The 13,438-nt window shown below is 39.0% G+C and overlaps 3 protein-coding genes across 3 annotated transcripts; 1 reads left to right on the top strand and 2 right to left on the bottom strand.

Annotated features, from left to right (window-relative positions):
* Window positions 1-961: 961 nt before the first annotated feature.
* LOC118432001 (galactose-3-O-sulfotransferase 2-like) lies at window positions 962-4,628 on the top strand. The gene is made up of 3 exons (XM_035843466.1): window positions 962-1,228; window positions 1,618-1,744; window positions 2,325-4,628. Exons 1-3 carry the CDS (start codon window positions 1,083-1,085, stop codon window positions 3,417-3,419), a joined length of 1,368 nt encoding a protein of 455 aa, XP_035699359.1. The 5' UTR covers window positions 962-1,082; the 3' UTR covers window positions 3,420-4,628.
* On the bottom strand, window positions 3,457-7,681 carry LOC118432002 (vesicular glutamate transporter 3-like). The gene is made up of 6 exons (XM_035843467.1): window positions 7,603-7,681; window positions 6,980-7,117; window positions 6,686-6,812; window positions 6,372-6,482; window positions 5,607-5,734; window positions 3,457-4,927 (listed from the first exon to the last, which is right to left on the bottom strand). The coding sequence occupies exons 1-6, from the start codon at window positions 7,642-7,644 to the stop codon at window positions 4,727-4,729; spliced, it is 747 nt and encodes a 248-aa protein (XP_035699360.1). The 5' UTR covers window positions 7,645-7,681; the 3' UTR covers window positions 3,457-4,726.
* A 672-nt stretch (window positions 7,682-8,353) lies between these two features.
* On the bottom strand, window positions 8,354-12,552 carry LOC118431485 (probable anion transporter 6, chloroplastic). Its single transcript, XM_035842726.1, has 4 exons — window positions 12,410-12,552; window positions 11,765-11,876; window positions 9,201-9,288; window positions 8,354-8,475 (listed from the first exon to the last, which is right to left on the bottom strand). Exons 1-4 carry the CDS (start codon window positions 12,412-12,414, stop codon window positions 8,354-8,356), a joined length of 327 nt encoding a protein of 108 aa, XP_035698619.1. The 5' UTR covers window positions 12,415-12,552.
* Between the last annotated feature and the right edge of the window lie 886 nt (window positions 12,553-13,438).

Raw genomic sequence — 13,438 nt, forward strand, 5'->3', positions numbered from 1 at the left:
TGGATTTTGTATTTCAAAAACCACTTAAACACCGTTACTGTCCACCCCGTCATAACATGTATCATCTTTCAACAAATTCAGCAAAATGTCCAATGTACACGTGAATTTATGGATTTGTTTTAAATTACTCATTTCTTACAAAGAACGCGCCAAATAAATTTAGGGCCTACGGTTTGGTCAAAACCAACACAAAGAAGCCAGCGACAATAAAATGAGGCCCGTAAGTACGGTGATATTGCCCGGCTATATTTTCTTGCCAATTTGGGTCGTAAAATCCATGCTGTGCACCCTTGTTAGTACGTTGTATACCCTGGGTGAGGACATTTTTCTTACAGAACTAGGATTTGATCAACATTTTGTTTAAGCGTTTTACACATATCGGTAAAGTTAGATTCAAAATCGATGTTGTTTGAGTATAGCCTGGGTACCATCCTATTTCTACCGGGGCTCCTTACAATCACTTCCCTAAAGAGTAGCGAGTGTAAGGAGCCCCGGTAGAATACGGATGATACTCAGGCTAGTTTGAGTATGGGTTGTTCTATTTTCAATATCCAGGGAGGGAGAAAGAGTGGAATCAGGTAACTGTTGACTTATAATTAGATTATGCTTTGAAATGTTCCCCAAAAAATGACAGACAAATATCACTAAGAAATAAATCAGAAAACTTGATATAAGCGAACTGAAATGGTTTCATTGTGTCGCTTTTCGAGTCGATATTAGATCAGTAAGGGTACTTGAAAGTATAAGGCTATTAAAAGTGAAAATAAAATACTTCTAGAAGTTACATTCAATATTCTTGTAAAAACCCATTTCCAGTACAGACTTACGAGATACATGTGCGCGTTTGGTGTGCACGAATTGCCCTCTAGCGACTTTTTCATCAAACGCAGTAGTGGTAAAACTTGTTTCAGTGACACACTTATTTGTAACGACTTGTCTGCGCGCGACCTTTGACACTTGTCGAACCACTTCATTCAGAAGCCACTAATTGTATTCAAATTCCGACAACACTACTGTGCCGCGCTGACGCCTTCACGACTGTCTACTCATGATTTATTAACGTTACATGACGTTCTCTCAAAATGAAGTACTCCGGTGCATTCCTGGCAGTGGTGGGTGTCTGCACAGTTGTGATATGTGCAGTTTTACTCCTGGACAGAGAGACCAGGGAGCAAGGTGTAAACACTGTCTTCACGTCATGGCAGTCCAACACTGATGAACATGCCAGGTTTGTAAACAACCCTAAAAATCTCAGCAGGTTAAGTCTTAATATATAACGATATAACGTTTAGAATGTCACGATTTTGGACTTAATAATTTCATGGGGAAATCTTACGATTTCTATCGATTCATTGCATAGTTTTGACAGCTTTTTAAAAACTGATAACGGGTATGTTACGGGTCAGTGGCCCAAGCTGCTTCTGAAAGTACTAAATTTAGTACCCAGTACGTAGACAACAACCAAGATAGAGTGATAGCTTTTCGGTCTAATGATGTCACGTAGCTGCGCTTCCAACGTCTTTGTAACACCTATTCAGGATGCAATTTGAGTATCACAATGGTTACAGTGTGTCTGTAATACCAATCATTATTCCCGAACGTACTCATCTATTACAGACTTGTGGAGCATGAAGACGAGACTGGATCACAAGACCCACAACCGGACCGCTCCGGTGATGACAACGGGAAGAAAGTCGACACAGGCGTCTGGCCCTACTTTGGAGCTGACTTGCCACCTGACAGGGTAAATGTAACTTTTCACTCATAACTTTTAGTGCCTACCTCTCAAAAGTCCCGCACACAAAAACAGATTGGAAAATTCTTTTGTTTTTGTTTAATTGCAACCAAAAGACGGTCGACTCAAGGCGTGGCACACCAGTATTGTATTATTTCAGAGTACCACAATGTCATGTAAGGTTTTATAAACTCACATCGGGATGATCTCCTACTCGTACTGCTCCAGAAAAATCAGAGGACATGAGAAATCTAGATTTACATCTAATGCATGATGACGTCCCTAACGTTAACCGAATCCATTGTTCTAATTTCCAATTGTTAGTAAGGTCAAGTAAGAAAAATGGAAAAGTGCCATTCCCAACTGAAAGGACACTTTGTAAGTTTGCTATCAATACATGTACTATCATACCCCCGTGAATAGTTTCATCAGCTTGGTAAGTCATTTAATAAAGTTAGAGACTCTTACGTACTACTATTATATACAATAGTTGTTTCCAAATGGAACGTTGGACCAAGGAGCTTTGTTGGACTGAAACCCAGAGAATCGTTACAAAGGTTGACACTAACATGTTCCTAATTTTTTTCAGCCAAAGCTACAAACGTGTACTGAGCCGGTAAAACACCTTGTCTTCATCAAGACTCACAAGACAGGCTCCACCACAGTCTGTGTCATGCTGTACAGGTTCGGCGTCACCAACAACCTTAACATCGTGCTTCCCAGCATCCCCGTCAACGTAGGCTGGCCGTTTCCTCTTCGTACTGAAGACTACATCCCCCCGAAGGATGCCTCGAGGCACTTCGATCTGCTTGTCGATCACACAGTCTACCACAGGCGCATCATGGAAAACCTGATGCCGGCTGACTCAGCTTACATCGCGATGCTCCGACACCCCTTACATCACATCAAGTCCGTCTTCAACTTTTATAACATCCCGAAGCAACTCAACATGAAAGCCTTTAAAAACCCTCTGGAAGAATTTCTCAAAAACCCCATCAAATACCAGAAGCCTAGACAGAAAGACTATAAGCATAAACCTTTCTCGTTTACGCGTAACTTCATGGCATTTGATTTAGGGTTTCCGCCTGGGTTGGCCGAAGACATGAACGCAGCACAAGCCTATGTAGAACGGTTGGATAGGGAATTCGACTTGGTCATCATACTGGAGTACCTCGACGAGTCGCTAGTCCTCCTGAAACGCACCCTGTGTTGGACCATCAAAGACATTTTGTACAACGTCTTCAACGAAGCTCCCATGTACAGATACGAAATGGATCTGACACCAGAGATGGACTCGAACTACAGAAAATGGAGTAAGGTAGACTACCTACTGTACGAGCATTTTAACACTTCTCTTCGAAATCGTATATCGGAACTAGGGGGCGATTTTCCTCAAGAAGTAGCACATTTTGTTACAGTTAAGAATCGGGTGAAGACTTTTTGTGAGGGCAATGATGAACAGATGGTCATCCCAGCATCGAAGTGGGACAAGGAGTTTTCTGTAAACCGGAAGTTTTGTTTCATGCTGAAGTCAACCAGAATGTCATACTATAAATACTTAGTGAAAGGTCAAGTCAGCAAAGAACTCTTATCAAAGGCATCTGGCAGAGGAGAAAATAAGAAGACACAAAGAAAAAAGAAAGACGCACAACTTATGTCTAATCGAGCAACAAAACAAGGTTAAACAGATAAAGATCATGAAAGAATGTATATAGAAAATATTTTCATAATGGTTGCAATCTTCTCTTTGTGTCAGAGTTTCTTAAATATTGGAGATGTATTCTTGAAAGCCGAGAATTCTGACCATGATATAGACGTAACGTAGAGTTGAAAAAAAGATCAATAATGCTGAACATGCGTTTTATCTTAAGTCTGTCACAGTTTTTACATTTAAGCCACTGAAGATTTTATGGGTGGCATTGATTTTCGCCTGATTTCGGGGAAAATGGTCAACGTGACGAGGAAATACCCAAAATTTGAAAACGTGTGTCAAAATTTGAAGAAGTGACACAATTGAGATACAATGCAGAAGTTTATTTGCAAGTTCGTGCCCGAGGGCTAATTGCAAGTACATGGTATAAATATAGTGACAATGGACAATCATGAAAAACATTCTACTCTAATACTAGTGTTGGCTATTTCTAAACAGGTTGGGTTTGACTTCATATAGCATGGGTACCATACGGGTAGCAGTTCGGTCCTATGTTCGCATTTGCTACCCAACATTGCAACAATGCCAAAAGCATAGATTTATTGTCTGAATATGTTTATTGATATAAAAGATTCAGTTTTGTTCTGTTAATGATCTGATAATGTCTTATCGTTGCGCAGATTGTACAATGCATCTGGCTATTCTGAGCCTCAGTTAATGTCTTAAAATCTGTTACATTTCTATTATCATTGCCTTCGCCAAGAAGGCTAATGCAAACGGTTGAGTCAGGGCTTGTTGAGTCTGTATGTACACATGTCAACAGCATATGATTCGAGAAGTTGTGAATGGATCTTGGTGATACTTTGTAAGTGTGTAACAGTTGTGGAAAGGTAGTTCGAAAATGGTTTACCTGGCGTTTTCCTGCGTTTCTGCAGCGGGTTTTGCATTGTGTGTCTGCGAACAATATAACGTCAAAGACCCCCCTCTGTCTGAATAGGGTTAACTTTTTTATGCTAGTTCAACAGTTTAAAAAATGAAGAGACAATGAGCCATTGAAACTTTGGGGGTTGCATACAGTATTCAAAACAACAACATACTCGTATTACTAATCGTCAAGTGTACATGTCTACTACACTAACATGCCTACTATATTTACTCAAGTTACTTGAGTCAAGTATTATGTTTTTCCCTGGTAATCTATTGATTTATTGTAATAATTCATTAAAACAAGGATTTAATTCATTTCAGTAATTCAAGGATCTGAATATAGGCTGCCCACTGTCTGCAGAGTGATTTCGAAAATTGTTCGTTACTTTGTGTTTTTTTCATTGCCCTCGTTGTTATTTCACGACTAACGGTATTTTTTCATCATTGAGCTTTTTATTGCTTCCATCTTGCTGAATGTCGTCGCCATCGTGACCTTGTAAGGGCACCGCGGCCCAGGACTGCTCCTCCCCGCTCCCGAAGACCAGAAAGATCAGCCCGGTAGCGGCGAACACACAGGCCTTAATCAGGACAACACGGGACCACTCCTGAAGCGTCTGCAAAATTTAAAAAAAAAAAAAATGTACTAATTGTCACTTTCAGTTACAGTACTCATTGAAAAACATATCCCCAACTCTGATCTTTTATCTAATCTTATCTTAAGCTTATCTTACTTTTCCTTTTCTATGAAGTTTATATATATATATATATATATATATATATATATATATATATATATATATATATATATATATATATATATATATATATATATATATATTGTGTGTGTGTATGTGTGTGTGTGTGCGCGCGCGTGTGCGTGTGTGTATTTGTGTGAACAGTTTATTAACTAGAGAAGCCTTTGCATTTTGATGTTCCCGATGGTCAAGTTCGAAGATAATGGCACCTAGCAACTTTCTAAGAGGAAATGTGGAAATGTTTTTAAAAAAAGCATTCGTTAACGTTGCTATTGATAAGACTTTAATCAATACTTCGAACAGTTTGTGCTATTTGGATAGAGAAGATGATAAACAACTGAGGACCTTATCTATATACGTCTTTCTCTCTCTCTCCCTCTCTCTCACTCCCTGACTCTCTCTCCCTCTCTCTTTCCCTTTCTCTTTCTCTCCCTCTCTCTTTCTCTCCATCTCTCCCCCCCTCTCTCTCTCTCCATCTCCCTCTCTCTCCCTCTCTCTCTCTCTCTCTCTCTCTCTCTGTCTCCATCTATATACATACCTTATGCGGAGTGAGCGCAGTCGCTAACAATGGAAATGTCAGTCCCACAATACGGCACGTGACACGGCAGATCCCTTCTATCACGCTGACGTACCGGGGAACGATGTCGAAGAGGTTGCAATCAGCAACTGTGGACGGCAAACAAAAGTCAAAATATTTCGATCAAAAATGTATTGCTTCATACAACTCAATTTCTCCAAAATGTAGGTATCTTGATTTCAATAATGTCAGTCTTTAAAGTTTAAAGCTAAAAACGGTGCTCAGTGATGACTTGGTCGGGGGACTGCGTAGAAGGTATAGTAAATCAACGCCCGTTAGTGCTCTGTGTACCATACTCGTATCTACAAATGTTTATCCATCAATATAAATGTGAAAATAACACCTTTGCAAATAATGTTAATATACTTTTAGGCAGTGTTTATTTCTGTGTCGCCTGGTGAGTACGACAACTCTAAAATGTGCTGTCTTTATGCCGGTACGGGTCTAAATGATACAGGGAGTCAATGAGGCCCAGACAGAAAGGTAAACAAAACACCGCAAACTATACAGGCTTTTCATTGACGTCATACTAATTATAACTTGAATCACCCAACGACCATGTTGGCCGGTAATTGAATTAAGCAGTAGATTCTTCATGTGGTTAACTGACGTACGCTGTAATCCAACATAGCGCAGATGATGTCAAATGAAAAGATTGCATGCGATGGGGTACCGGTGTTAGCTGGCAATCATGATCAATGCATAAACCTCCTACATAGAACCTACCTGCTGCCCTAGCTGCAGAACAACCGAAGCCCACCGCGACGAAACAGGCTGCCACGACAGGGTTGGAGGTGAAGGCTGCCGTGAATAGGCACCCAGAAACGCACAGACAGGCTGTATGCAGTAGAGGAAGGGCATATTTCTTGTTGCTTGTAGTTGATTTTGTCTGAAACGTCTGAGCGTTTCCAAATTTTAAGTACATGTATTCTGATTGAGCAACTATCAATTAGCGAATGCCGGATACTTTTACAACATACGGCAATAACGGCAAACATAAAATGCAACTAGAATTATTTTTAAAAAAATGTTAAACGTACCGGTGACAGCCATTACCTTTCTCGCAACAGTCGTGGAGACGTACTTGCAGAGTAAGTTTCCAAGAAGAGCGAAAAGCGGCTCTATCGCTCCAAATATCAGTATGGGCACTCCAGCGAGAACTCCTGTCTATGATCATTAAAGCGTAATCAAATTAACTTAAGCAGCAAAACAAAATACTTGCCGTTTTTAAAAACAGTGCAACATATGTATCCACGGAGAGCTTTAAAATTACATGAATTTCAAGACTTCTTTTTACAGATACGCGAGAGAGAAGAAACATGAACGATTCTTACCAGTTCTATCTTAGTTCCAAAACTTTGGTTAAAGTAGAGTGGAAGAAGGTTTGGGTCCCAAACGTAAGCCGCTACTTGTAACAGAATGAAGGCCCAAACTGCGGGAGATGTCAAAATGTGACGAAATGGAATGCTTTTCTGAAAAGAAAGATACATTACATTTGGTAAATTTTAAATTCTCAATAGCCGTCTGATATCAAAGTATCATTTCCATGTGACGTCATGCAGGGACATCAACATGGCGGCTAAACTGTGTTGCTAGAAGTCATTCTTGAACTAGTTTAACTGTAATATCCAACCCAAAAGTCAGACTCACTCAAATTTTCGACTGAACGGCACCAGTCTTTGTTAAGGAACAAATAATTTAAGATGAATTAAAGAAGCCATCTACATCAGAGCTTTACAACCATTCCTGAATAGAGACAGTGGGCGCCTTGGACTTCCTGCGACTTATGATCCACTGCTCACTGAGTCACGTGGTCTATCCGCGTAACGTGACGTCACGGCAGCAGTGGATTTTTCATTTCGTGACAAAGACTGGTGCTGTTCAGTCGAAAATTTGGGTAAGTCCATTTTTGTGTTGGATATTACAGTTCAAGATAGATCCATAGATGTTATACTACCGTTTTAGTTATCTTGCCCATGTCCGGTTTAGAAGTGTCCATCACTTCTTGCTTATTAGCTGCCAGTTTAAATCCAACCGTAACGACTGTCCATGCTATCCCCAGGCACCCTGTGTATCAATAACCAAGAAAGACAATGCCATGTATTTATATAGTATACAAAGATTCAAACTAAGACTATTCCGAGTCTAGTCACATGCCGTAAATGTAGGGCATTCATGTTATAGTCGTCTGCATGTCGTACAAAATTTAGCTCTAAGTATATAACCGAAAAGACAGTCCTTGATCATTGTCAACGAGGGATCCCAAGTGCGAGGGACCTGCGACAAATATGATGTTACGCCATGTTAATTTGATTATATGGATTACTCTGGGAAACAGAGTATTAAATACCGAACAATAGATTCTTCATTTTTTCCACAGTCTTCTTATTTGACATTGGAATTAACGTTGACATTAGTCTATGCTTCCTGATATATTTATATTTTAATCTTTGTACGATTCAAATCATGGTTGAAAACTTTTATCTTTATTTTTGGAAACGGACGAAAATCAAACCAACATAGCCTTACCGTATGTGAATGTGTACTTTGTTAGGTAGGTCAGATGTGTTCGCGACTTAGCTAAGTTTCCAAATATTCTTGGTATAACCTGATATTACTATAAAATCATAATGCAACTAATTACAGTCTACAGATAAAGTCATTGCATTGAAGAATTTCATAACGGTCACATGAAGCGAGTGGTTAATCTAGAAACAATCTTTATCAGGGTTATTGTCCTCACCAAATATGTAAAATGTTGCCTTCCAGACCAGCCTTTCAGAGATGAAGCCTGTAGAGATGAGTCCAACGAATTGGCCGATGTATATTCCTGAACAACAGCAAAACAACATTCTTTATCATTTGTTCACTGGTTTCCACATCTGCAGTTGTGTGGACATCGTTCAGCTTCTTTATAATCATAGCAAGCTAAAGAGTTGCACATTTTGTACCGATGTTTAAAGTATATGCCATGTCAACTTAGTCCGTTTACACTTACATTGGCTTTACCATATAAACTGGTCTTTATATCACTTTAATATCCATTGCATGTGTGTAGGACAACATTCCATTTTTACTAACTCCCATACAAAATACTGTAAACGAAGCGAAAAACGGTCATGGAAAAGTAACTGTAGCTTAATATTCATGGAAAGGTACAAGGGACCTGTTGATAACAAGAAAAAAGTTTTTCCCAGGTCAATTTCCTAGCCTGAGTATCATCCGATTAGTTCTGGGGATCTTTGCAGTAGCTGCCCTTAAAACAAATATGATTTGCGCCACCCCCATGTACGTGCAATCCTCTACATGGTTCGAACGCTGTGAATGCTGGGAGCCACCAAAATGGCGCGCGGCGACGAACAAAATAGGAATAGGTCAAAACCAGTGACGTTACGGCAGGTGCAGGGAATGGTGGTGAGATTCTGTCGCCCGACCACACAGGTAAGAAGGTTGGGAAGCCAGGGAGAGCAAGAATCCATCCCGGCCAGCAAAAGGGCAGGAAGAACAAAGTATAAAATAGTTTAAAGTATATATCTGTGCCTGTTTGCTTCTGACCTGCAAAGATGAATGGTGCAACTCTTGCACTTTTCTTCGGCAGCATGTATTCATTTAGAGCTCCATACACGGCAGCTTCACATAGGCCCTGTAGCAAGAAAGGTCATGAAACAGGATTACTCCAATAATGATAATAGGAAAGGATCTTTAAAAAGTAAATAAGAGTCCTTAGGACACAAACCTCCGCGATGATACAGCACGACATTTGCAATCGGTGTGCATTGCATGTTGTACATACGTTAGCTATTGCTATTAAGAGTCCCTGTCTGTAAAAACCAAGCATAGGGTGGCCAAACTCAAAAAATCGATTTTCCTTAAATTTTGTGTGGTGGTAGGGCCTTGGTCCAAACCTACAAAAATGGCAAAGTTTTAGATCTGCGGTCACCGGTTGCCATGGCAACGGCCATTTTTCAAAATGGCGGATTTTCACCAAGGGAAGGCATTAGTCGCGTACAAAATAGACCTTCTTTGGACTCCTGTAGCCCCCACAAATTAACAGATATTTTATTGATTCTCACATATGTTATTACCCATATTCTAATAAGAAAAATGATATATAGTGATGCTCGAAATATTTTTGTAGTGAGGTGCAGCGGATGTTTAAAAATGATGTGTTTTCGTGAATTTCCAAAATTGACAAAAATCCATTTTTTGACCATTTTCATTGACCATTAGCTCATTAAAAGGCAAATCAATTTGCTTGATTTTTGGCGCAGTTATAGTTTGGACCTTTGTATACATCATATGTAAAAAAAAATTGGGACTCCTACGGAACGGACCGTGGTGACCCCGAGAGTAAACCAATATTTCCATTTCAAGAAAATCGTAACCAGAGTATTATTCCTGGAAAAACAGTCATAGCTTACCAAAAATGAATCTCAGTTTCATTTTATGTACCAGAGACACCTACCTATCACTTATTTAAGCAGGGTCGTTCGAGATTTTTTTTATAATTGCCTTTAAAATGATTTTATTGAGTTTTTTTGGTCATTTTTAGACCAAAAATGTATATTTTGGCCCCAGTACCTTGGTATTACAACCAAATGACCTGAAATTTGGTATAGAAATGCCCTGGACATGTACACACATGATTCGATAACTGGTTTGCCATATAATAGAACAAAATGCTTAATTTTGTGATTTTTTTGTGTGCCATTTTTGGCCCAAAAAGTACATTTTTGGCCCCTGTACCCTGGTTTTACAACTAAATGACCTGAAATTTGGTATAGGAATGACGTGGACACATGCGCACATAGATTTAATAATAATTTTGGCATACTGTGCAGCAAAATGCTAAATTTTGTGATTTTTTGTGATTTTTTTTTACAAAAAAGGACATTTTTTTCTCCTGTACCCTTGCTTTACAACTGAATGACCTAACTTCGGTATAGGAATGCCCTGGACATATGCGCACATATTGTATGGCAAACCAGTTATCAACCCATGTGTGTACATGTCCAGGGCATTTCTATACCAAATTTCAGGTCATTTGGTTGTAATACCAAGGTACTGGGGCCAAAATATACATTTTTGGTCTAAAAATGACCAAAAAAACCCAATAAAATCATTTTAAAGGCAATTATAAAAAAATCTCGAACGACCCTGCTTTTATAAGTGATAGGTAGGTGTCTCTGGTACATAAAATGAAACTGAGATTCATTTTTGGTAAGCTATGACTGTTTTTCCAGGAATAATACTCTGGTTACGATTTTCTTGAAATGGAAATATTGGTTTACTCTCGGGGTCACCACGGTCCGTTCCGTAGGAGTCCCAAATTTTTTTTACATATGATGTATACAAAGGTCCAAACTATAACTGCGCCAAAAATCAAGCAAATTGATTTGCCTTTTAATGAGCTAATGGTCAATGAAAATGGTCAAAAAATGGATTTTTGTCAATTTTGGAAATTCACGAAAACACATCATTTTTAAACATCCGCTGCACCTCACTACAAAAATATTTCGAGCATCACTATATATCATTTTTCTTATTAGAATATGGGTAATAACATATGTGAGAATCAATAAAATATCTGTTAATTTGTGGGGGCTACAGGAGTCCAAAGAAGGTCTATTTTGTACGCGACTAATGCCTTCCCTTGGTGAAAATCCGCCATTTTGAAAAATGGCCGTTGCCATGGCAACCGGTGACCGCAGATCTAAAACTTTGCCATTTTTGTAGGTTTGGACCAAGGCCCTACCACCACACAAAATTTAAGGAAAATCGATTTTTTGAGTTTGGCCAACTTTTTTTGATTTTGCTTGGTTTTTACAGACATCAGCTCTTAACAATTTTAGGGGATTAATCATAAGCTACTTGAAGTACATTTAGGAAAGCTATAATAGAACTGTGCTTTCTAATGGTCTAGAACATGTTAATACCAGTATGTGGTGTCAGACATGTATAACAGTGTCTCGTTTTTTTGGCGTAGAGCTGTATGTACATTTGCCAACACAGGACTGGTCGATACAGAAATAGACTAGTCTATATAGAAATAGACAGTGATCATATAATATTGTATATACATTATCAAAATCATACGAATATGGGTGGGTCATCCTTACCTCTGCCAGACCAGCAAAAACACGTTGAGTAACCGCCGTCTCAAAGCGTTGGAACATGACAGGGGCGACACTGTGGATAATGGAGCTGATTCCGACTGAGGCCAAGAACACCCTAAAATACCAGAGTTGGACAAGTTGTCTAAAATTCACTTGTCCTATCGGGTAAGCACATAAATATATACTTACCTGAACCAATTTTCACTTGCCCAAAATTAAAATGTCATTTATATGCATTTTCACTTCCAGCAATGGAATTCTTATTATTGTCTCTATTTTTCTATGTGACCAATGCTTGATGTCATGTCAAGTGTATCAAGATCTCACTCAATGGAAAAATCTTACTTGGGGTAGGTCATGTACTTGCCCAATCAGCACTTTCACTTGTCCTGGACAATAGGGCTAGTGGACTTGGCCAACCCTGAATAGCATTACATCAGAACAACCAACCTTGTTTCCTTGTAGAAGATGGTGATTTTTCCTTTTCAACAAAGTCATTTTAGACAAAAGACCAAAAAAATCTATCGTTTTACATGTTTAGACTAGAATAGATTGCAGTTTTCACACCCGACACGGTAAACATAACAGTACATACAGTGTGTCTTCAGAACGGATTACGCGGGTGAATTTAGAAAAAAAAGAGCTCACCTCATAGCAGAATATCGGTAGGCCAGGTAGCCGCCGACGAAGCCAGAAGGCAGCAAACCAGCATAGACTGAACTCAGGATCACCCCGACCTGGAACTGACTGTACTGTACCAGGGGCTGCAAACATATAAAAGGCGCAAAAAGTCAGGGAGGTAATGGTCTTTTTGTTTTTGAATTTACATGCAGTTCAGTTTTTATATTTCAGCCATACCATAGGTATGGTGAAATATATTTTATTCGTAATGTTTCTTTCTTTCTTCTTTCTTTCTCCTGCCAAATCTTCAAATCGAATCAACTCCGCCGTTTTTAAACCGATTGACTTGAAATTTGGCACAAAGATAGAGTAAGCCAATACCCTCAGGTGTTTTTGTTTTTTTTCATTTTTTTCATATCTGCCTTTAAAATGATTTTATTGAGGTTTTTGTCAATTTTTATGTACATTTTGGGCTCCTGTACCCTGGTATTACAGCCGAATGACATGAAATTTGGTACAGAGGTGCCCTGATCATATGCCCACGCAGATTTGATAACAGTTTTGGCATACGGTACAACAAAATGCTTAATTTTGAGATTTTGGGCCATTTTTTGACCAAAAAAAAGCACATTTTTGCCTCCTGTACCCTCGTTTTACAACCGAATGACTTGAAATTTGGTATAAAAGTGCCCTTCAATTTTGTGCGCATGAATTCAATAACAGTTTTTCCATACAGTACAACATAATGCTTAATATTGCAATTTTATGGCCATTTTTAGACAAAAATTGGACATTTTTGGCTCCTGTTCCCTCGTTTAACAACCAAATGACCCGAAATTTGGTAAAGGGGTGCTCTAGATATTTATCCAAATGACCCATGTATAATTTTTGGCATGGAACACTTTAAAATGATATATTGGGGGATTTTTTGGGTCATTTTCCAATGGCCAAAGGGGTCAACGACCTCAAGGCCTATTGTTGCATGAGGGAGATGGCTGAAATATGCTGTATTTGCTCTCAAGCAAATGTTGGCCTTTCTAGTTGTTTCATTTTATT

This window comes from Branchiostoma floridae, chromosome 15 (genome assembly GCF_000003815.2).
Source record: "Branchiostoma floridae strain S238N-H82 chromosome 15, Bfl_VNyyK, whole genome shotgun sequence".
NCBI lineage: Eukaryota > Metazoa > Chordata > Leptocardii > Amphioxiformes > Branchiostomatidae > Branchiostoma > Branchiostoma floridae.